Here is a 26,475-nt window from a genome sequence, read left to right as displayed (position 1 = left end):
TATTTTAATATATATATGTACAAAAGTCTACTACTGATTTCTTGTATTCTACTTTTATGGTGTTTTTGACCTCTTTGGAGCTTGACAGTAATCGCCTAACATCATATGAGAGAGGCATCATATGAGAGAGAGTGCTTGTGTGTGTGTTTGGTTGTGAGTCTGTGACAATTTTAAGTTTAGATGCTGAAAAGAGGAGATGAGGAGGTCTTCATGCTCCATTTTCTCCACCCACCCACTCACACACACAAGCACACAGCCGCTCCGTCTCTCTCCCCTCAGCACATGGATATTCCTGCAAATCTGTTTGATGTTTGAAGCTGCTTTGCATGATTCAGACGAAAGCTGAAAAAAAGAGCACAAGCTAGAGAGAGATAGAGAGACTATAAGCACCAGTGACCTACATTCACACCTATAGACAAACAGAAGAGCAGCAGAATGGAACAACATGGGGGTCTTGAGATGCACTTTTTAAATATGAATTAAAAACATTGCCCACATGGCACAAGACACTGAAAAACAGCGAGATGTGACATTACGGTAAAAAACATCTGCCTGCATGTGCACAGAGACCAACAACTATACATCTCAGAATGAAAACAAGAACGTGTCTTGTGTGAATGACCTCTGAATCTACCTCAGACAGATTGATGATCAATTAGATTGTTGTGGACTGTAGGACAGTATGTTCAGTGATATGAAAATAAAACAAACAATATATGGATTTCTAAAGCCATTTTTGCAATGTCTATTCAGTGCTTTCATCCTGTCACAATAATGTAATGTGATTGAATTATTTTAATTTGGGTTAGGGTTAGCTTTTGCGCCAAATATTTACACTACTGTTCAAAAGTTCTCCCAGGCTGGATTTATTTGATCAAAAATGTAGTAAATATAGAGCAACATTGCAGTGCTGAGTGAAGCATATGACAGGAATAGTCCAAGGAAACCGTCTTTAATAATCACTCCAACACAGGAGAACACAACCACGTTAAATCATAGATGACTCATGACAAAGGATTGAACCAAAAAAGGGTACAAATACCAGAACTAATGAGGGAACTAATGAGCTAATTGATTAACAACAGGTGAAATAAATGAGGATGACACAGACTAGAAAACTAGGTCTCACAAAGCATACTCCTGACAATTGTGAAATATTACTGTTTTCTATTTTAATATATTGATATAAAATGCAATTTATTCATGTGATGGCAAAGCCACCATTACTCCAAGTCTTCAGTGGCCAAGTTTACATGGACACCTTATGTCAGAACGCCGGCTCATTATTGGCCAGCTCCTTCGTCAGCATCACACGCATGTGTCGTGGTGATCACGTGAACAGCGTCGGCCAATAATGAGCCGGCGTTCTGGCGTAAAACCCAGAAGCGCTGCACTGTGTTTACTACGTGATTCGAGTAGGAGACTCACATGGATTGGTTTAGAAAAGGAATAAACCACCCCTTTCAATCCGATCGAAATTTCATTTGGATCGAGCTCAATCGGATCGATCATTAAGGTGTTTACATGAAGACTCTTCAGTATGATTGAGCCATCATTTCCGATTACTAATGGATTATTTGGTTGTATGTTAACATAGCCATGTATCACATGATCCTTCAAAAATGATTCTAATATGCTGATTTGCTGCTCAAGAAACATTTATTATAATGCAAAAACAGTTTTTTCACAATTCTTTGATGAATAGAAAGCTTCAAAATAACAGTATTTATTTGAAATATAAATATTTTGTAACATTATAAATGTCTTTACTGTCACATTTGATAAATTGAATCCATCCTTGTTGAATAAATGTATTCATTTCTTTCAAAATAAAATCTTACTGACCCCAAACTTTTGAACTTTGAAATTCTAATAATTATTCAGCATATAATGCAATTAATTTCATTAAACTTTTTAATTGACTGACATCTCCAATAAAGCATGATTTAATCTTTTTACATTTTCATCCCATCAACCGAGTGAACCTCTGCTGATATGTTGTGCCTCAATGTGAAATGAATTAGAAATAGCTCTCACATACATGATGACACACAGAAAGGAGATCTCAGGAGGGGGTGGGTGAGAAGCCTTTGAGCGCTGTAGCTCAGAGTTGATTGTGAACTCTTAGTTAACTTCACAAATTAAGGTCACAGTCCGTATGTGTGCCTCAGAGTTCTTAAATCCTATAACAAAACTGTGAATTCTTTAGGTGAACTTGCGTGCACACACACTGACGCACTGAAGCAGAAGACTCACCTCAGCGTGAATGGTAGGAAAGAGATACTCACTGACCAATGTTCCGGAGGGTACGCACACACATGCCAAAGAAAAAAAAAGAAGAAAAAAAAAGAAAACACACAACACACACAGAGAAATATAGGAACACACACTAGATTTACAGATATACTGATAAAATATATACAAACTCGTTCACTTAATTTCATATTCAACCTGAATGGACAAAGCCAACATTATGATCACCAACATTATAAGTGACCTTTTTCACATCCTCAAATTCAACCTGAAAGGACAAGGCCAACAATGTAATCTACTATGACGGAATCAAACACAATGACAAAGGCCTTTTGACAAAGTCAGAAGACCCTGTTAGCATAAGTCATGAAAAGGTTATGATAACACAATTCCCTTAAAAAGCCCATGCATTGCTTTTTTAGGCAACATTTTTAACGTAACATTAAAAAGGGACAGAACCTAACTGCAATAGAAATGCAATGTTAGGAAAACATTTTCTGCTTGCTGTAAAAACACACTCGGCATGTACAATACACACAATCATGCATGTATTCATAGCATGCTTTCTGTCCCAGTAACTCGGTCAGAAGCACTGCAGGAGTGGGGTTACAACCATACTTAACTAAATTATTAACCAAATCAGAAACATCCAGCCCTGTACTATAACATGCATTTAAATCTACATAAAAAATTCAGCATTCTCCAACTGGGTTGCCATTTCAAATGAATCCCCCACAAATGGAATGCAATTTCTCAACCTGAATCCTTCAGATTAGCTCTGGACTAAAACAATGGGTGAAAGACCTCCAGGGAGAAAGTGTTGGGAATTCCTGGAGAAGCTGCTTGAGACCCAGCAGAGAGCTAGATCTATGTATTGATTTATGGAGGAGGGTTTGGACTACTGCAGAGAAAGCTACTGAATATTGTCAGCACAAGCACTCTGGTGTTCAGGGCATGAATCATCAAGGTTACCAGCACATAGGAAATATTGGAAAATGTAGCCTTTTGGAATCCACCTTGGGTTCATCAGTAGTGATTCAGTCCTTTTTAAATGTTCATTTCAGTTAATTTGGTGGGAAAAAAGATACACTGATACACATCCTCTCTCCACATTCTGGCGTGATGTCTCCAGCAGAAAGAACTGGATGAAATATTCTGAATGATATCAATCCACAGTCTGACTTGTGATGCAGCCTGGAATTAAACCACACCGTATTGGTTACGTATTTGGCTCCCTTTCCACTGTCCCATTAGAGCTAAATCTTCTGCATCACCAGCATCACCAATGTAATTGCAAAAATAATAGTTTTTTCCAACACTCCCTCCATCTATAAGTAGTTGGTCAAACAGAAGTCCTGCCCCCTGTTTGCATGTGCATCTCCATCAGAAAGACCTTAACATTTAACAACAGAGTCATATTTAAGAATCATTCTAGATGACAGATGTAGGAGTGCAGTACATTCTACCATTGGTCATTTCGACTCAATTGTCTGTCATTCTTTTATGTTTTGTTACCTTTTAGTAAATATGGAAATTACTTTGGCTGTACCGCTCAGAAACTTGAAAAAATAATCCTAAAGTCCAACATAAAAAAAATCATGATGAGATTGTGGATCGTGATCCTACTTGAAAGAAATATGATATGATATGACATTCCCCCCTACCACCACAAACACACACACACACACACACACACACATGAATGAACATACATGTGCCACACACATGCAAAAAAAGAAAGAAAAAAAGTTTGTAGACAAAAACACAAATGCAAACAGGCTTCCTGTATGCATCTGTACATACAGATAACCCTTCCCTGCTGTGCAGTTTCTCCCTCAGAGTTGAATCCAGGCCAGCACAGCTGTTATTATTAGCATCACAGTTCTACCAACAACTCACAGCCATCACAAACTACTTACCTCTGTCAGCACAGTGTGTGTGTGTGTGTGTGTGTGTGTGTGTGTGTGTGTGTGTGTGTGTGTGTGTGTGTGTGTGTGTGTGTGTGTGTGTGTGTGTGTGTGTGTGTGTGTGTGTGTGTGTGTGTGTGTGTCTAACTGCTAATACAATTGTTTGATTCCAATTAAATAATCAAGCAGAGGCAGTTCTGCCCACTCAACTGTAACAGACATCGGTAAGTTAAAGGGTTGGTGCACAGACTTCATTACATTCATAAAACTTCTAAGAAACTAAAACTGATGAGGTGAGTTTTACATGAAAACATGGTTTTGCGAATGTTAAAGGAACATTTAATTTGATTTTACAGACATCATGGGAACGTTATTTTTTTATGTTATCTGAACATTCTGAAACAAGTAAAATGTTAGATGAACTTCCAACTAAAACGTTTCAGAAAAAAAACATCCCATGAACTATCTATAAATAAAGTTTTTATGTCAATGTTTTGAGAACATTATTAAAGACCAGATAACTTTGAATGAACGTTCTATTAACGTTACTAGAATAATGTTCATAACTTTGAGAAAACCTTGCCAGAACATTAGAGAGTTGTGAGAATGTTCCCTCTTAGCTGGATTCATGCCTTTTAGCAGATTAGAGCGGGTCGATAATATAGATAATACAAGCAATCAAGCAGTTGAGAGTTGAGTATGTATGCAGATAAAGTTGGATATATTTTCAACTTTTACAATTTTTTTTAATTTTTTGTAAATTACAACGCAATTTGCTTATCTATGGAGGACAACTGAATTATATATATCTAATTTAAAAACATGACACAGCATGTTCTTATAGCTGAAAGTTAAAACACAAGCAACACTGTTATCCTGCAATGGCTTATGGTATTTTTCAGTGATATTGTATGATATTGCATGTCCACTTATACCAGCTGGTTTGTTGTTTATTGTATGACAGGTCTGGTACAATTTTCTCCAGCTGCATCACCTTTTAAAGAAACACCCTGTTACCATGAGAACATATATTAGTGTATAACTATAAAGCAGTAAAAAGCAGTGTTCTCTCTCTTCTACTCTCTCTCTCTTTCATGATTTCTGTGATTATTACTCTGTCTGCATCATATTGCACCAGGACAGGCCAGAATCTCATGTAGAATGGTGGAGTACATTAGGGTTATATGATACAGTCTCTTTCACATGAACGTTTATGGGAGGGTGAATGTATTGATTTAGCCTCAGATGTGAAGTTGACACACACACACACACACACACACACACACACACACACACACACACACACACACACACACACACACACACACACACACACACACACACACACACACACACACACACACAGCTCCTCAGCTCTGTTATGATGACATTCAGAGCACAATACCAAACCAGAGTAATCTCTGACTCACACAACACCCATTCAGCCATAAAGGGCAACATCTGTGTGTTTGCATGTGTGTGTGTTTTAGGACAGATTGCTGAGTCTTACCTCTCCGTAGTCGGTGGTGAGCACCACGGTTCCATCTCCACAGGAGTTCACTGTAGACGGAACCAGCTGATCTTTATGATTCACCCACACTCGAGAACCCTGCAAAACACACACAAAAAGCAGTCAGACACAAATCAGCACAATCCCAGATTATATGTCCCAGTTGCTTGTAAGAGTTACAGAACAATAAAACACAAAATCTTCATGTAGCCATTCACTATTGAAAGTTGCAAATTTCAGGGTGAACTATGGGTGGCTTTTCAGACACAAACACTCACAGATGCCCACACACAAGCTCAGAAAGAAAAAAAACAGCCTGAGTCACATTTCTTTTTTTTTCTTTTTTTTAACCTTTTATTATTCCAGAGCATTGAAGTGAAGGCCAAACTGATACCCTCAGAGCACATTAGATAAGGGAAAATAATAAAAAGAAACAGCCACAGTGTTCCCCAAAGAAACAACTGGGTCATTATACACATTTTTTTTCCCAAAATATCAACAAATATCTACAGTATTGTAAAAAATTTTTTTTCTTTTTTTCATGAAGATATCTTTTAGGCCTGTTCGATTGGCTGTATTAGCAAATATGCACATCTTGATGAAAACTAATAAAAAAATTTGTCTGTATATAAAAGACAAAAATAAAATAAAAATGAGCTTGTATAGAAAATATAACATTCAAAAGACTCATACAGTATCAACCCTGATCTGATACCAAAAGATTTCCCCCATTTTAAAACTATGAATTATTTAAAAAATCAAAAAGAAAAAACAATAAAAAGTCTAAATTGTTATACCATCACATGTACGAACAAGGTTATGATCTTAAAATGCCATCCCTTTTACAATGATTTCAAACAACAATTGACCATTGAAAATAAGGTACAACATTTCACAATTAATTTCTCTTTCTAAACATCTTGGCAGTTTCATGATCTTAAATGAGCTGTTACACTCTCATATCTTCAATCCTGTTACCTTTCTGACAGGATTTATATTATATTCTCACAGTTTTTTCCCCAATAAATAAAACAAAGATTATTGGAGTATGTTTTACAAGAAAATATAATTTCTTTCTACTTAAAAAAAGAAGAAAAAAAGTTTAATTCAATGTGTTACTTGCCTTTTCATGGAAATTATTTGTGAAATTTCCTATCAATTTCTGAGTAAATCTTACACCATTTTTCTTCAGTGTATGTTATATTCTGTCTGACATTAAAATATTTTAATTTAACTTGAAATGGCAACAATGCAATTAATTTACACAAAAAATATTTAAAACCTTACAAAAATGTACATTTACAAATGAAGCATGAAAGATTCAGACTAGGTTTGTGCTTTATTGAATTTTCCCACATTATAGTTTGTAAATGCAATAACACACAGCACAATGAGCACTGATGTCATTTCAGATGTGTCCTCCTGCTCTTCTCCACAGTGGTAGAGTGCTGTTCCATGTGTGGGCCGGACTGAATTATGGCCAGCTCTATGAAGTTAACCACTAATAATTGGGAAATGGATCGATAAGCCCTCAGCTTCAGAGGGGAAACTCAATACACAATCACCAGCTCCAGCAGAAAGCCACATTACTTCCAAAGCATTAAATGACCCAGAAGAAACATCCACCTTTTATTTTCATTCAAAAAAAGATTAATTTAAAACATGTTGATCTTTTATGACAACATGCCCTAATAATTGCAGTGTATGAGGTAGGTTGTTACAATGCCATTAAATAAACTGACATGCTATTAAATAAAATGTAACAAAAAACTATTCAGACACAAAACAGTTCAGAAATCTGCAAAAATGTAAATGGTAACAAAGCAAAAGAGAAAGTGAAATTAATAAATTGAATAAATGTACAGTGACAACTTGCCCTAACCCAAAGTTTGCGAAAAATACCCTTGCCCTGAAAACGCTGTTTAACCAGTAAGTTTACAATGTATGATAGTGTGTGTTCACTTTTTTTGCACATCAGCTATTACAAATACAGTATATAATGATATTGAAGTTTATCTTGGAAGACAGAATTCAAAAGTATTATTCTACTGAAATAGGTGTTTGAAATCAACACAAAAAAACACTGCTAGTGAACACAAGCATGCATGCAGTTTACATTTGGACTAATTTGACATACATACTCACTCCTGCCCAACAAACAAACAGAGAATAATGTGTGAATTCACCCCAAACCACAAACTAGACAATGAGATTGAGTTTCCCAGACATGGACATTAGCCACACTGATTCTGAAGAGGATGACCTCCTCTACGCCACATCTATTTCTAGACGACAAATAGGCAGACAGACAGGCAGACCGAAAGACAGACAGATAAACAGAAGCTGCTCTTTGTCAACAGATGGTTGACTGTGACGGGCCGTCCCACCTCCAGTCAGAGGAACTACAGTGGTGAAAACAAAAGGCAGGCTGCTCTGCCCCTGGGTAAAGGAACCAAGCCAGGCAGAAAAAACACATACAACAGACAGCTGGGCAAAACACTTTTACACATTTCATTTCCATTTCCATCAGAAGACATTAAAGGGGACACATCATGGAAAACAAGATTTCCCTGCTCTTTTGAGGGAAAAAACACAGTACAGGATATTTATTGAAACAAAGTTGCAGAAATGCACAATTAAAAAAATAAATAAATTGTGATTGCAATTTAAAATGCATACTTTTTTGTGATTATATATCAATATGACTATGAAAGAAAACGATGTACTTATTCAAAGAACCAGTTTTTTATTTACCGTTGCATTGCAAATATGCAGATACAGTATCCAAAATGTGTGCAGACAGTTTGAGGATCCACTGGAGTAACGAGGTTTAGTCACAGGCACTTAGTATACAATTCAATTCAAGCTCTGGTATAAAGTATAGGCAAATAAAATTAAAACAATTACAAAAAACATTATTAACTGATATTTTCTCGAATCAAACCATTTACGGAACGATAATATTACAGAAAGAACACATGAACAGAAGCGTTAAAACATTGATTCTGCTTGGAGTGAACCAGTTTATTTTAGTTTTAGTTTTTAAGCCCTGCTAATAATTATGTCTTAATTTCCCAACATTAAACCAGCTTTAATTTTGGTGGGAAATGACAGGAAGCCCTTAAAGCCTCTCTTTTGTTGACAAAAGTCATTTTATAAGCATGCATCATTACAAGTTTGGGAAGATGTTTGGCGCACGCTGTATCCAAAAATGCACGTGATAAGCGACTCAAACTCAAAGCAGATGCAGATGTGTTTAGACCATTTACTGGAAACTGAGCCAGTGCGTAAATGAACACAGTGCCATGCTTCACTCAGCAATTTAGCAAACTCGGTTGGTTTTGTTTAAATTAATTGTGCAGCCCTACACACGCATGCAATTATGCATGGGAAGAAGTTCAGAAACTGAAAATGACTTTAGCGATGTTTCACTTGTCTTTCTCTCAAGTGTTCTTCATGTTCTTATCTCTTGGCTTTAAGTTTGCACAGGCGCAGAACAGGGATCAAGAGCCGCTAATTAGCACAGATGCAGGTCTGCTCCCCGATCTGAACGAACGAATCATTAATGAGAGCTCAGCCTCAGACCCTATGGGGAGCAGGAGCGGGTAATCATGCATAAACAGAACACAGATGAAAGAATTCAACGTCTTCATCAACAGATCTCGCTGCTGTTGCACTCGCACAGCTGTCAGAAAACAGTTATAACTGCTGGAAAATATAAAAGCAACACTCAACCACTCACATATACCCCATATGTGAGAATAAGGAGAGCATGCTCTTATGGGGAAGGTATGCAAGAGTGTCTATATGTACTGAAAAAAACCGGAAAACACTTATTGTCCAATTTACTCAAACATATTATTTGCTATCTACACAACACAATTGTGTTTTTCTTCTAAACTAACACAAATTTCTATGTTTTCGTTTTCGAATAATGTTATTCTCTAAAATGAGCAAATTATTTTGAGCTAATGTGAACCAATCAAGTAAGTATATATATACTGTATATAGAAGAACCAGATTATTTTTTTATTTTTATTTTTTATGGCCACCACCCCCACCCAGTGTCATCTTTCACCACATTATAAAACAGAGACTCATAGAACCCATCAAGTAACTGTTATGGAACATCTACACAACCTTGACAACCATGGCTTTCAAAACCTCCCTGCACAGATACTTGCCTTGATTAACCTTTATCTAATGACCAACGTAATTCATCACCAGAAAGCCTCTTAACCTCTCATCAACCTTCAATGGGGGGATTTACCAATTCTACCAGACAATAGCGTTCACATTGAGAAACAGAGGGCGTGTGGAACAGAGCCTGAATGATTCTGTGAGGATTAATACAGCATTAGGGAAGTGGCACACTTGGCAACATGTTAGAAATACAGAGTAGAAGCATATTGTGATACAGCTGGACAAGAGAGGGAAATGGCAAAAGAAAGAGGGAGAGTATTGACTGTAAAAGGGAAAATAAACTCATTAGCCCAAAGAAAATTCTGCATCCCATCACCCACCTCTATGGCCCTAAACATGCTGACATTTCAGTGTTCACCAGTGGAGTCTCAGTTACTGCAACATGACCATTTTGAGATATTTCAGCTCCATTTCAGACATCACTCAGTTATAATGGCAAAACTCTGCCCATCTTTCTGCCCTGCAGGGAGAATTTTAGCTGCTTAGGTGATCTGAAAAGCAGCTTCTGTCCTTTTTGTAGGCACAATGCCCTGAAGACACAGATGACTATAATTCAGCCTGTGAGTTCCTCTCAGGATTTCATTTCAGCAGCTCTGCACACTAAAATGAAGCCTGAAAGAACGCAAAAGCTGAAAAAGTGTAATAACCACATTTACCCAGTTCTACAGTTCTCCAAAATACTTAATGTCTGCAAGAATATCATTATGAACTTTTACACAGTTCAGGGAATTTTAAACTGTTAAACTGTTTTAAAAACTATAATATTCAAACAAAGCCAAAGAAATTAAATAAATGAAAAACAAAATAGGTATCAAGAGATAATACCTACATCAGTTACTTTGAACGACATCTGCCGATAATTTGGTGGCTTCTGCTTTTTTCTGCTGCTTTTAAAACACTGTTATTAATTACACAGCTTTGAATAAAATAAAAAAGTGTTTGTTGTTGTTAGTAAATATGTTTTACACATAAAGTGCTTTATAACTTCTCAACTGGAAGATTGAAATATAGTGGTGACAGAAAATGTAAAGGAAACACTGAAATGAAAAGCACCATATATTAAGAAGCATAAATAATCAAAAGCATTTAATTGAATTCAATAATGATAACTGCTTCTAATGAGTTTAAAGGAGTATATTATTATAATCAACAATAATACAGTCTCCATTAGAGATTAATTCAGTGTAATGCAATGTAGAAAGATTTGTTGGTTTGTGAAAGTGTCAAGTTGTTCCCTTTCAGTGGGTAACAGTTTTTTCATGCTACAAATCACAACTCTTCTGTTATTTTCCCACCAACCTGTTTTCCTCCCTCTTTTGATTGACAGGACATAACTGACTCTGTGGTTGTTAATAAACAACTGCTCAATGTCTTATACCGATGACTAGCTAATACATACAGACATATTCCACTTCTTTCCTTTCTACTTTCCTCTCCTCATATCTCCTTTATCTCACTCTCGTCTCCTAACCTCATGGATGTTCACACGTAGAAGTGTGAAAATGCCATTACACTGCACTTCCTGTGCAGCTATCAAATATACATGACAGAAGGAGAGAGAGAGTCAGAGAGAAAAAGAGTGAGAGAAATTAATGATAGATGAAGCTGTTAGGCTGAAAGTTGTGCCTGAGAGATTCCTACCATACTGAAGAAAACAGAGAGATGATGAGGAGGCTTTGCTACACATTACTACGCCTCTCCCCTCCTCCTTTAATTTACGGCTTACATACTAACGCCCACTTAAGACACACTGGTTTTATGGGGCATTTTATTCTCAGCCTGAACAAGGTCATTGATGTTAACAGGAGTAAACTAGAACACAAGAGACTAGATGAGATACAAGTCCAAAATGGATCTTGAGATTTTCTGAAGGAAACATGCGGTGCTAAGGTTAAGTTATTATGTCCTGAGGGATTTTAAGCATGTTTATATTTGGTTGCTAGGTGGTTGCCTACTGGCCTAAAAGTAAATAACACTCCCCATAGAAAAAAATTATTTAAGACACAATTTTGGGTAACACTTTATTTTACAGTGTCCTTCTTACATATGTTACATGTCCTTACCATAGTAATAAGAGTAAATTATGCATAATTACATGCAATTAACCCTGAACCAAAACCTAATCCTACCCTAACCCTATAGTAAAGTACATGTTTTTAATTATTATTACTCAGTACTTCAATATATAATTACACTGTAAGAATGACACTTTAAAATAAAGTGCAAACCAATTTTGTTTACATAATTTCGCTTGACACCAGAGTGTTGATGTGCAGAACACATACTAACTGGTTTACTGACTGCAGAAATTATTGTGGGTTTTATACATTTTTCTGGTGTTTCTTTTTTATAAGTAACAGAAAATATGACGCGTATAAAAAGACATCACAATAAAGTTGTATTTTATAGTAAGTAAACAAAATTAAACATTGACAAAGAAAATGTTATGTTTTATCTTAAGTGAAAATTCTGCTTTCATATTATAGCTAATTTAGCTTTTTAGTTTGTGGTGAAATTAAGTTGCAAAAAGCCAAAATAAAATTATACTGACCTAAATTAAGTAAATTTTTTGGCTTATGTGTAAAGAAAATATATTGAATAAGTATATATATGGTCTTCATAATAAATAATCTTTTTACTTTGTATAAATGGTTTTGTCTTTGGAAAAATACATGTTTTTGATTAAATTTTAAATAAAAATGTATATAAATATAATTTGAGAAACACAAATAAACTTGGCTGTAAAAACAGTTTGGTCCAAAAAAGTTGGTCCAAACTATAATTTCTTTCAGTGTGTAAAATATTATTATTTTCAATAAAAATTTTTTTTTAAATACTTAAGACATCAATATATTTATACAATATGTGAAACATATAGTGCTGGATTATCTACTTTGGTTTGTGATGGGCCGGCACAGGCTGTTTTTAGTCTCTAACTCCACACTCTTTTCTCTTAATTCTCTCAAATCCTTTCTCACACTGTCCTTCACACACGTCTCTCTCACTCTTACCCCTATGCCCCATTTTGATTTAAAAGCAAGAACACTGAAGACTAAGAAATGAGACACCCTTCTGAGACCCCCTCCCTGCCAAGCCAGTATGTCTTTTTTTAAAGACCTGCTGACAGATTTATACATCTGGAAAAGGAGCGAGACAGAGATCTAAACGGTCAAGCGGTTCACCATGGCAGTAGAGGAGTTAATTGTCCATCAAGGGCAGATATATGTTCTCTGCTGGACAGAGTGGGAATGTGTGTTCATGGACTACAGGTACTAGGGGTGTGACGAGACACTTATCTCACGAGACGAGACGAGACACGAGATTGGGTTCACGAGAACGAGACGAGATTTTTGCACAATATTAAAGAAATCCTCAATGAGAAAATTCATGATTGGAAAAATAGTCTGTAGGTGCAATTTGAAATGTTTTAACTAATAATCTTGTAATGAATATCATTTCAGTTCTACTTTATGAGTATCAAATGCACTAAAAGACAACAATATACAAGCACTGTAAAAGGTTTTGCCACAAACACTGGCTTTTCTCCTGTGTGACTGTGATTGCACATGAGTCTCTTCGGACCTTACTGAATTGTGAGCTTCCAGAACTTCTGATTGAGGCTGTGTGTGACCTCTTAATTTAACTCCTTTCCACAAATTGAACAAAGAAATAAAAACAGTATAAATACCAAAAATAAAAAAAAAGTAATAAAAGTAATATATACGCTCCAGGGGGGTTATTAAATGCCTTCTGAAGCGAAGTGATGCGTTTTTAAGAGTAATATACATAATTATGACTTTATAAACTAGAACCACTGGCCCGAAGACTGAACTCTGACCAGACACAACGTATTGACGAACGTAGAAGCTGCAGAGGATAGAGCAAAACAAAACTTAGCCTAGAGGTCTAAAACAAGAATTTTGAAAGAGTAATGTTGGAGGAGCTTGAGTTTGTTGCCCAGCCTTATTTGTTTGAACCGCGAGAGGCATCTACTCTCACCTAAGCTTACGCTACGTCTATACGTCATACGGCGGAACTTGACTCTCTCGTGAATGCGTGATTCAGTACGGCCGTTACCGGAAGCTAGTGATTACAGTTTATAAAGTTATAATTATATATTTTTCCAACAAAAACGCATCGCGTTGCTTTAGAAGGCCTTGATTAAGCCCCTGGAGCCGTATGGATTACTTTTATGATGGGTGGATGCACTTTTTTGGGTTTCAAAATCTCTGTTACTATTCTTTCCCATTATAAAGCTTGGAACAGCCAGGATATTTTTTTATATATCTCCGATAGTGTTCGACTGAAAGTCATATACACTTAGGATGACTTGAGGGTGAGTAAATTATGGGATCATTTTAATTTTTGGGTGAACTTACCCTTTAATTTCTCATCAATTGTCATATACTTATTATGCATTGAACCTAAATTGATTAGAAACATCCAAACATTACAGTATTACAGTAATGAGATTATAAAGTGAATCACAATTGAGAATAAATGTAATTATAAAAAAAAGTAACACATCTAGATGCATTACAGTCATGAGAATCTAGGGAATAATGTGCTTATAATTCATGAAAAAATGTAACGTGGACAAATTGTGAGATTCATCCTTAAAAGCATAGCAGTGTCTCATAATAAGTGTTCTAAAAAAGTGTTGGGTTAACATGGTACACCCGTGAAGTCATCCATTTTGGCTCTAATCTCAGCAGGGTGAAATCACAGGGGAAACAATGCTAAATCAGGAAAGCCAAAGCTGCAATTGTAATGGCAAAGGGAGTTAATTACATCGCAGGCCTAGCTGTTTGCGTTCTGATAATTATAGGCCTATACAGCCAGCATGAAAGAAAACACACAAGCTGGGAATCTACCAAAAGGCTACACGCAGGCTTGTGCGATTTTTTACAGAACACATAATTTCCCATAATATTTCCCAAGGAAGATTCAGACAGACGACCCTGGCCTCTATAAGCATTATAAAGGTACTATAATCACTATAATAACCCACTGTGTTACTATAATCCCACCAAGCTGCCACCTCTCCATCTGAGGGTTTAGCACAAGCACACGGCTGCCATAGCAACAGAGGGGCAGGGTCCTGGCAGCAGGTGTTGGGTGTGAACTAGGGCAACAGTGGAGTGGACCGGGCAGTAGGTTATATATGAAAACTGAAATATTGCATTGGGAATTTGGACTGATTTAAGGCACAGATGGATAATGACTAACACGGGGACTGATTATTGAATGCCTGTGCAGAGGATCAAGAAAAAAATATTCTAGTTCAGGTTGCAGGGAAAAGTCACATGCAGCATGGGAATATTTTTAGCCTGCATGTTTGTGTCTGTACTGTCGACGTAAACCACCTAACCTCATTTCTGACGGGTACTTCTCCCTCTCCCATACACACTGGTTCTTCTGCATGTGCTAAGGCCTTCCTCTCACCTTACTCAGCTCATCTTCCTGAACATACAGAAAGTTCTGTTCATATACTGTACAGTACTGTTTAAAGGTTTGGGGTTGTTTTATAAACAGTTTTTTGTGTTTTTGAAAGAAGTCTCTTATGTTCACAAAGGCTGCACGCACAATTTCTAGTAAAAAAACAAAACAAAAACAGCATTACTGTAAAATATTACAATTTAAAATAACTTTATTCCATTTTAATATATTTTAAAATGTAATTTATTTCTTGTGATGACAAAGCTGATTTTTGATTTTTCATCACTCCAGTCTTCAGTGTCACATGATCATTCAATCATTGCAATATGCTGATATGGTGCTCAAGTAACATTTCATATTATTATCAATGTTGGGAAAGTTGTGCTACTTATTTTTTTTGTGTGGAATCCATGATAAATTGGTACATACATAAAATGCCTGAAATAGAAAGTTCAAAAGAATATCACTTATCTGAAACAGAAATCTTGAGTTATTTTATAAGTGTTATAAATATCATATTTTTTTTATTGCCAACTTCTTTGAAAAAAACAAAACCCAAACTTCTGAACAGTAGTGTATATACACAATCACATTACACAGTATTACAAAACTAACTTTAAATAGTTATAGTATTAGCCACATGATATTATTATATGGAAAAACCTCTTATAACAGCAACTCTGTCAGTATAATTAGCACCTGCCAGCTAGCCTCAACCTCAAACGGCATGGTCACATCAGGTCAGACTGTCTCTTTCTGTTTCAGTTCTTGATCAGACTGACCTGTATTGTGGACCAGCAGCTGGTTGCAACAAACCACTTTATCGATGCATACCTTTTAGATTTTTCTCAATTTAAAATGATTGCTTAGCCACCAAAAATTTAAAATTCTGTCATCATTTACTCCATAGATATTTAAACCATCATCATCTTCTTCCGCTTATCCGGGGCCGGGTCGCGAGGGGCAGCAGTCTAAGCAGAGACGCCCAGACTTCCCTCTCCCTAGACACTTCCTGCAGCTCTTCCAGGGGAATACCGAGGCGTTCCCAGGCCAGCCGGGAGACATAATCCCCCCAGCGTGTCCTAAGTCTTCCCCAGGGTCTCCTCCCGGTGGGATGTGCCTGGAACACCTCCCCGGAAGGCATCCAGGAGGCATCCGGAACAGATGCCCAAGCCACCTCAGCTGTCTCCTTTCGATGTGGAGGAGCAGCGGCTCTACTCTGAGCTCCTCCCGAAAGACCGAGCTCCTCACCCTGTCTCTAAGGGAGCGCCCAGCCACCCTACGTAGAAAGCTCATTTCGGCCGCCTATATCCGGGATCTTGTCCTTGATCCACAGCTCATGACCATAGATGAGACAAGGAACGTAGATGGACCGGTAAATCGAGAGCTTCGCCTTGCAGCTCAGCTCCTTCTTCACCACGACAAACCGGTACATCGACCGCATTACTGCAGAAGCTGCACCAATACGTCTGTCAATCTTCCGTTCCATCCTTCCCTCACTCGTGAACAAGACCCCAAGATACTTGAACTCCTCCACTTGAGGCAGGAACTCTCCACCAACTTGAAGCGAGCAAGCCACCCTTTTCCGACTGAGAACCATGGCCTCGGACTTGGAGGTGCTGATTCTCATCACAGCCGCTTCACACTCAGTTGCAAACCGTCCCATTGCATGCCGAAGGTCCTGGTCTGATGAGGCCAACACGACAACATCATCCTCAAAAAGCAGAGATGAAATCGTGTGGTCCCCAAACCGCCCAACATGCACCGGGAACAAGTCTGACTTACTGCCGGCAATGCGAACCAAGCTCCGGTCGTACAGGGACCGGACAGCCCTTAACAGAGGGCCCCGGACCCCATACTCCCAGAACACCCTCCACAGGACGCAGCGAGGGACACAGTCGAATGCCTTCGCCAAATCCACAAAGCACAAGTTAATTGGTTGGGCAAACTCCCATGAACCCTCCAGCACCCTGGAGAGGGTATAGAGCTGGTCCAGTGGTCCACGACCAGGACGAAAACTACACTGTTCCTCCTGAATCCGGGGTTCGACTATCGGGCAAATTCTCCTCTCCAGTACCCTGGAATAGACTTTCCGGGGGAGGCTGAGAAGTGTGATCCCCCTGTAGTTGGAACATACCCTCCGGTCCCCTTTCTTGAAAAGAGGGACCACCACCCCGGTCTGCCAATCCAGAGGTACTGTCCCCAACCGCCACGCAATGCTGCAGAGGCGTGTCATCCAAGACAGCCCCACAACATCCAGATACTTGAGGTACTCAGGGTGGATCTCATCCACCCTCGGTGCCTTGCCACTGAGGAGCTTCTTAACTACCTCGGTGACTTCAGCTTGGGTGATGGACGAGTCCCCCTCTGAGCCCTTTGCTTCCTCAATGGAAGACGTGTCGGTCGGATCAACCGTCCTTCAACTGTCCGATGATATCCCCAGTTGAGGTCAACAGCTGCCCACCTCCACTTTACACAATGTTGATTGGGGACTGCTTCCCCCTCCTGAGGCGCCGGATGGTTTGCCAGAATCTCTTCAAGGCCAACCAATAGTCATTCTCCATGGCCTCACCGAACTCCTCCCAGGCCAGATTTTTTGCCTCCACAACCACCCGGGCTGCAGTCATATTTAAACCTAGATTCCAAATTCAGCTGCTCCACACATCGACTGCTCCAAAATGTCAGCTGCTCCAAAATGTCCACCATTTTGGAATGGTCAACATTTATTTAGATATTCATTAGATATTTCATTAGATATTCACAGATTTGTATAACAACGGTTGCAGACAATCAACTTGCTCTCCAATGTTCTGGGTTCACGGCCTATATAAACAGCAGCTAATGAGGCATCTATGTATATAAATATCTATGATTTACCATGCACCACGCGTCACCCTCATGTCGTTCCAAGCCTGTATGACTTTCTACCTTTGGTGGAACATAATTTTTTTTTGAAGAATGTTGATAACAGTTTCGGTTCCCAATAACTTCCACTGTATGGACATAAAATTCAATGGAAGTCAATAAGAACCAAAATTATTTGGTTCCCAGCATTTTAGCTTCTTTTGTGTTACGCATACAGGTTTGGAATGACATTGCGGTGAGTAAATGATGACAGAATTTTTATTTTTGGATGTACTATCTATTCTATCAAATCTAAACTGCTTGATTTTTTATTTAGTCAATTAGTCAATTATTTACAAAAAGTAACTATATTATCACCCAGTTCTTTATAATAAAGTTGGATATATAAGTGTGTCCAACTTCATCCACATTCACACAGTACACTCAAAGCGATACTATAGCAAATTTCAACTGCTTGATTGCTTGTATCATGATTCATCATGTTTGTCTGTAAAGCTGATTTGAAACAATGTGTATTTTTACTTATCTTGCAGTCAGACATTTCTAATCTAAGAAAATAAGTCTGTCCCTTATTTTCCACGGCTAAAGGGCCTCTGGTTCTAAAATGTGCCCGGGTTAAAACCCTGTAATGATCAGAGACTGAAATTAAATGGTGGGATTGAGGCACCCTGGTTTCTCTCTGCATGGGGTTTAGATCATATTCTGACAACCTCAAAGACAATAACTTGAGTAAAAGAAAAGTCTATTACTCCAGACGAGTGAGACTTTATAGGAGACCATTCTAATTATACACAAGGGACCAGAACAATGACTAGACCATATAATGATGCCATGAATGTACAGAGATAGAGAGAGGAAAAGGAGAAATGGAGACACAGGAAAGGGGCACACGTGCATCAGCTGTGGTAGAAAGAGATTTGCACTTTTCCCTGGAGCGGTCTGTCAGATCTGCTCTTCACAGGCAGGCGGAGGCGGCTGATCTGGGTCAGGAGAGAGAACTTTGCTCAGTGCTTCTCTCTGCTGGTCTCTCTAACTGAGAACACAAGTGTGCACACATGCAGTAGACCTCAGTTTTTCATGTCTCTGTGTCCATCATGATTTTGAGGCCCTTCATAGTCACTGCATATCCTGTAATACGGTTATGTGGATGAACTGGAACTAAATATGGCTACAATATATTAAGGGAGGGATAATGTAGTCAGACCATCACTATCGCAAAATAAATCCTGACAGGGTGTATCAGGAGACATCCTGCTTATTATGGCTACCTACACTGACAACATATATATTTTGTTTTGGACCAAATTATAAAAAAAATTTGTTGTGATTTTATATTAATATAAATATATATATTTTCCCAAAGACAAAGCTTTGCATTTAAACAAAGTAAAAAGATTATTTATTAAAAAGACTATACCATACTTCATATATTTTCTTATACACAAGCCAAAATGTTACTTAATGTATGTCAATGTAATTTTTTTCCAACTTAATTTGACCAAACAAAAGCTAAATTAGTTATAATATGAAAATAGAATTTTCACTCAAGATAAAACTAAAAACATTTAGTTAGTAATTGTTTAATTTTAATTAGTTTACTTAGTATAAATAAACACAGGAATATTCAAGGAAAAAAGTCTTTTTATAATGTGCATTCTGTTATGTAAAAAAAAAAAAAGAGAGAGAATAATTTTACTTTTAATGTTTTCTATGGGGAGTATTATTTGCTTTTAGGATTAATCAGGATTAAACCTGGAATCACGATTTTCAGTTGGACCAATATGAAGATGCATTTTAAATAAATTATGCAGTTGTTTTACTTTTTATGATTTGAGTTGAAATTATTTGTGATATACGAGAGACTTGAAACAACCACAGCAATGTAGAAAAAAGTAAATTGCACAATTTATCAAATGTTGCATGAACATATCTGACCACCAAATGTCTTTTGTAAAAACAAACAAGAAATATTTTCCTTGGATGTCTGAGAACAATTAATAGTTTTAAAATCCCAGGTAAGACACAGTGTCCTCCACTAATATTTGCACTCTTTGTAAATATGAACAAAGGCTGCTGTGAAAATAAATCTTCATTGTGTACCCTTTTGATCTTTCATTCATATAAAAAATATCCCATTCATATTTAAAAAAAAAAAAATCTCAGCACATCGGGGTGACTATAGGAGCATGAAATTGTCCAGCCATGACTTCCTGTTCCAGAGGAGTTTAAATATGAGGAAACACAAAAGGCCAAATTCCCTTAATCATTCATGAAAATTAGTAAAACCAAGGGGGTGAACTGAAGAGAAGCACCACCAACATGGATCTGGGAATCTGAAGGATCTGGAGCGATTCTGTATGGAGGAATGGTCTTTGATCTCTTGTCAGGTGTTCTCCAAACTCATCAGGCATTAAAGAAGAAGAATCAGAGATGTTATATTGGGAAAAGGACGTTGCAATAATTGGGTGCCAATAACTGTGGCCAACGTGAAAAAGAGAAAAACATTTATTTCATAATGTTTCAATATTTTACTTCAATGAAAAGTTAGAATTTTGTGAATTTTTTTTAATGAAAGATCAAAAGTATAAACAATGCAGATTTATTTTCATAGCAACCTTTGCTCATATTTACCAGGGTTGCCAATATTAGTGGAGGGCTCTGTAAATAAAATACTTCTAGTTTTATTCAATTTAATTCCAAATGTAATGGTTCTGGAGATATTCTGAAGTATGCATTAAACTTTTATATATATACATTTAATATATATACATTTTTACTTTAATATATATTTTTACTGGAAAATAATGGGCAGTTCCTCACAAGAATCCATGAAAAAGGCCTTTTCTAATCTGAAACTGAGAATCTGATACTTAAGGAAAGAAAACTTTCCAGGATGAGAGGTGACACACACACACACACACACACACACACACACACACACACACACACACACACACACACACACACACACACACACACACACACACACACACACACACACACACACACACACACACACACACACACACACACACACAATGTAGCTCTGATGCACCATCATACCACATTTAGGCTTTTCAACAGCAACCAAACAAGTGCAAGGGAAAATAAATAAAAAGAAGACAGAAAATGATGAAGTGAAATGGAAATTGATGGTATCTTTTCCAAAGCCCAACAGTATGTGATAACAAGCCAGTGCATATAGAGCCCCCTACTTCAAACAACCTGAAATTAGTGCATTGCAGCAATGGATGACTCAAAAGAGAAGAGAGACAGCAGTAAAATAATGTTGTGTTAAGAGAGAATGATATGAGAGAGGGAAAGAGAGAGAGATTCACACTGGAACGAATCAAGGCCCTCGCTCTCAAATGAAGCTGCTAAGGAAATATAGGTCACACATCTCCAGTGGCTGATTCCCTCAGAACCAGCGACACAGAGAGCGAGATAGGACACCCAATTCATGTCATCATGAAACATGAATTCTGCTCTGACCTGGAAGAACACACACGCACACATACAGTCTCTGTAAGGCATGTAATAGAGGATGATACATATTTATCATATGACACATCAAATGATATTTATTTTCTGCTCTGTATCAAACATCTGCTGAAGCTCCTGCCACCTGTCAACATATCACATTCATTTCACATAAAATTTATCACGATTTATCTAACCAACAACTTCATATATGGAAACACCAATATTAAAATTGTGCCTGATACTGAAAATAACCATAAAGATAACCAACAAATGGCCAATATTAAAATTCTGAAAGTTGTCTAAACAAAATTATCAAAAAAAAAAAAAAAAAAAAAAAATAAAGACGAAAAGGCTACAAGTTAATTTAGGCATGATAACATTATAATATACAAAATGAAACCTAAAAAAAAGACAATCCACCATCATGTGTCGCCATTAAAGATTAAGGTGAACTTTCAACTGAAACCTCACAAGAATAAGAAAACTGAATATTAATTTTGAGATCATGTAACTGATATTAAAACAACTAGATTAGTAGGTGTTAGATGTAAATGTAAAAATAGGTAAAATTAGATGCAATAAATGTCCAAATAAAAGCAATAAAGGATAAATAAAATTTGGTACCAATACATCATGAGTTCCTATTTTTTTATATTAAATTTCCTACACAATAATTCTATAAAAATAGCCAAAAGCCATAAGAATGTAAATGACATGCCAACATCCATTCCATTCAGAAGCTCCGAAATAGTCAGTGTTTGCTCTATTAGCTTTGTTCTTTATTTCTCCATTTTCCCCCTCAATCCTTCAGCACTCTTTTCTCTGACTTCCTGTCCTTTTCTGCTTTACCCCCCAGCCCATGTTTATAAATAGGTCTCTGTGTCTGGTGAGAAACAGTTTGAGTTGGCACTCTCCACTAACCACTGCTGATGTTGCTTCAGATTGTGGACAAGCCAATGTGGCACAATTGTGTCTGCAAGTATTAGTTTTTGGCTAAGTAATTCTAAATGCAGAGACTCAACAATTTTATAAAGGAATTAAATTAAAGCCAGAATTTGACCTGAAAAAGAAAAGACCAGGACAATTCCCACAGCTCAGGTGATTTTGTGTGCACATGGAAAAATGTTTATAAATTACTACAAAACCAAATTTAATGCAAACCCCAAGTTTTACACACATACACTCTCAATTGGACACTCTTTTCAGTACTGAGTGTTGTCAAAAAAATTATATTTTCTTTAACAGAATAGGAATATCCATCCATGATTTTAAGATTTAGACCTACTCTCACACAGTGTTTACATTTCATCAAGGTCAAGAATAAGTGAGGAACTCTGGTACTCAACATCAAAGGTCAAGGTTGGGTTTGCCATATTGCTGTGACCACAGATGCCAGATTGGGAGAAATTCAGTCACAGTTGATTTGGCTGTTACACCCAACACCATTATGGAATGGTATTCTTTGGATAAAAAAGTCTTCCAATAAAATATGCTTTACTAAATCTGCTTTATTATAAAAAATATATATAAAAAAAATGTATTAACCTTAAAGAGACAGAGTTTGAGGATATTGTAGTTTGAACTGAGATTTTAAAAATCATGTGCATAGAAATAAAACCTCCTCTAAAGAAGTAGGCCTTCACATCTTCATATCCAGGTCTCATCTATTATATAGTCAGTATACTAAAACTTTAATCTCTGGTCTACATTAGAAAATTGCTATGAAAAGGAAGCAAGTCCACTATATATACACACACAAAAAAAAAAGATGTTTTGATGCTGTTCACTTTGTTTTAAACCATTCATTCAGAGTATATATAAACTGTATGCATACATATATATGCTATGATTCCAAAATTACATTTCAGGCACTAGGACCATGGGGTGACCCAGTAAAATAAAGCATGCCTCCTTTCTAATGTTGCTGTGGGGACTGGAGGTGTGGACTGTTGAGTCACCAAAATGATAACCTGAACTGTCACCACAGAGCAGACAGCAGAACAGGTAGAAAGAAAGAGGGAAAAAGAGAAAGAGAGCAGTATATGCCTCTGTGTTGTGCTTTAAAGGGTCACTGAGCTTTCAGTAGCCTATCTTAAAAAACACCCCTGGGCTCCTGACACATTAGGATGTTGGGCTGAGATAAGGATATTAGTGGGTGGGTCAGGCGTGTATTTTGGGGGGCTTAGATGCTCCACTGCATCTTACATGTATTACATAATCTAAAAGATCAGTTTACGCACAACTCCCTTGGGGGGGGTTAACCTCTGACCCCTACATTAACACTTGCAAAGGCTATTACTTTTTTTTGTGACTTATTATTTTGGACTTATGGACTAATGGATGCAAGCCATTTTTAGGGACCAGAAAATCAAAAGATAAGTTGCTGTTGACTTGGTCCAGTAAACAACCACCTTTCAATGCACTTGCAAACACAGAGACCAACCGCACAAAAACACACTAAAAACCACTCAAAACACCGTAGAAACCCCATTGGAATCAACTGCCAACCTGCAACACCCATCTTGGCAGCCATTTTTGCATGGGTAAGAACCATCTATCTAGTTGTACTCATGCTAGCTGATGTATCACAAGCATCACATTTATCTGAACCACTTGGAAAGACCAGCAATTAGAACCTATACAGAGACAAGTTTCACCATAAATGCCCCATAAATTAAATTAATAGCCTTTCCAGATAGTGATCTGTGAAGGATCCAAAGATCAATTTCTCCTGCTCTGTTCCATAGGGAAGTTTCCCATATCGGCCATCATATAGCCTATTTTTTGCAGTTTCTTATAGCATATCAAAAAACATGGATTCCAACTCCTCTCTCAAGTTAGTACAATATCCAGTGTTTGCATCATAAATTAATTTACTCACTAAGCCTTGTGTGCTGTCCACTCTGACACAGATTAAATGCTGACTGCTTAAAACCATTTGAAACATAGCATGTGCTCAAGAGGATAAATGGCTTAATGGGGATGCTGTAATTCAGTATTAGATCAAATGAAGGTGTTTGTATGATGTGCAAAGTTTGTATCATTTAAAAGACAGAGAGAAGGAGCAATGACAAAATCATCCAACCAAGTAAGATTTGGGCATCCCAATCTAACTGTACTGTAAATGAAAAAGATAAGCAAATGGAGATAAGCAGAAATGAAACAAATTGTTTAAAATGATATTGTGAGGCCTGTTCTGCAGAATTCAGATCAGGTAAACAAAACCACCATGCATTCACTCAGGGTGGCATGTTCATTATAATTTATAAGCCCTTGTATATATGTTCCTGAACAATTCCTATCAGGCTCAAGGTGAATGCTCTGAATATGGAATGTGGTAATAATCCCAAATATGTCCGGACAGCCTTCACAACACAGTCACACGCTGGCTTGGAGAGATTTCATGTCATTGATTTATAACAAATAATGTAGATGCATGAAAATCAACTATTTGGAAAATGTGAGAGGTTTAGAAAACCTTGCATAGCACCCTTGAAGAAGCATCATATCAGATAGAGACCCTGCCTCTGCTTCAATGCGCGAGCCCCTTCCCCCCTCACGCGCGCCACAGCCCAGGCGAGCGCGAGACACCTATGCATGCGACATCACCATAGACTACTGTCAACGTGTGAAATAACGAACTGGACGCTTTCTATAAAACACTTCAATGACAAACAGTAAAACGCTTGTATGTATGTATATGTAAACGGAATGACACTGTTATAGGAGGAGACGGCATTACATGCAACACCCTGAGGCACAGCCAAGGATAATTATCCACCGGTCTTTACATCATAAGACTACTGAGGACATTATTTTACAAATATAGCACATAATCTATTGTTATTGCATTACACATAAAGCACAAAAGATGAAATGACACATTCCCTTCATTAGCCAACAAAAATGAGCCCACCTCTGCAAAGAAGGTCTCCATCTTCCCTCAGAGGATGCAAGAGGATCCAGCTAATCAGTCACAAAACTGCAGAGGATTCGAGAAACGTTTGACAAGATGTATGTCTGTTCTGCAGTTGCTTTCCATTCACGAATGTTTACGAAGAGCAGGGGAGCTGCAGTCCTGCGTGAGGTGGCAATTCGAACAACTGATGGCGCGAGAAACGGCCGTTGGCAAATAACAGCCGGTGGGGAAAAGAAAACGCTCAGGTGTTTCGTTTCTGTAAGTGTCTTTTCTATTTACTCGAAACGCCGGTGTCCAAACACATGCCTCTCTGACTCCGGTGTCCGCACCAGAGCAAATGAGCCAGTGTCCGCTCGCGCATCTCCGGTTGGGCGGCGCACCGCGCGCAAAGACAACCCCCTAAGTGTGCCCTTTTTACCGTGCATACCGGTAGTAAAATGAAGAAAATATGGCTCCGCAGAAATAAATATGACAGAAATTACTGCTATACTCCGAATCAATAATACAGCATACAGTTTAGTGCGTTATTGATGCACTATATGAAGTGAAATCGAAAGCGTTATATGTTAAAATACAGTACAACAGGCTTCAGCGAGATCCCATCATCTGAAGGATCAGAAATCCCATGTGTTGGATGTGCTACTGCTTGCGCCTCAGATGGGTTTCCATGGTAGCACTACTGACACATATTTCTGCATGCGCCATGCAGTGGGTGGGGTGGAGCAGATTCACTCATCAATTCACATTTATAGAAGGTGTTGCGGTGTCTGCAGGGCAGGCTTAGCCTGAAAACAAGTTCATATTTGCAACATCTTCAAACTAAAAAAGCCAGTTTGGTCGCTCTCTGCATGGAAGTAAAATATAAAGCAGATGGTAGATGTATTAAATCATTAAAC

At 37.6% G+C, this 26,475-nt stretch overlaps 1 protein-coding gene across 1 annotated transcript in view; it reads right to left on the bottom strand.

Moving 5' to 3' along the window:
• myo10l1 (myosin X, like 1) overlaps nt 1–26,265 on the bottom strand; it is a 60,815-nt gene extending 34,550 nt beyond the window's left edge. Inside the window, exons 1-2 of the mRNA XM_082190143.1 lie at nt 25,577–26,265; nt 5,671–5,769 (exon numbers count right to left, since the gene is read on the bottom strand). Of these exons, the coding sequence (XP_082046269.1) occupies nt 5,671–5,769; nt 25,577–25,597 (120 nt within the window). The 5' untranslated portion in view covers nt 25,598–26,265. The remainder of the gene's footprint in view (nt 1–5,670; nt 5,770–25,576) is intronic.
• Between the last annotated feature and the right edge of the window lie 210 nt (nt 26,266–26,475).

Source organism: Leuciscus leuciscus, assembly GCF_965113295.1.
Source record: "Leuciscus leuciscus genome assembly, chromosome: 14".
Lineage (NCBI taxonomy): Eukaryota > Metazoa > Chordata > Actinopteri > Cypriniformes > Leuciscidae > Leuciscus > Leuciscus leuciscus.
The sequence above is the reverse complement of the archived record's forward strand: the minus strand, read 5'-3'. Positions and strand labels throughout refer to the sequence as shown.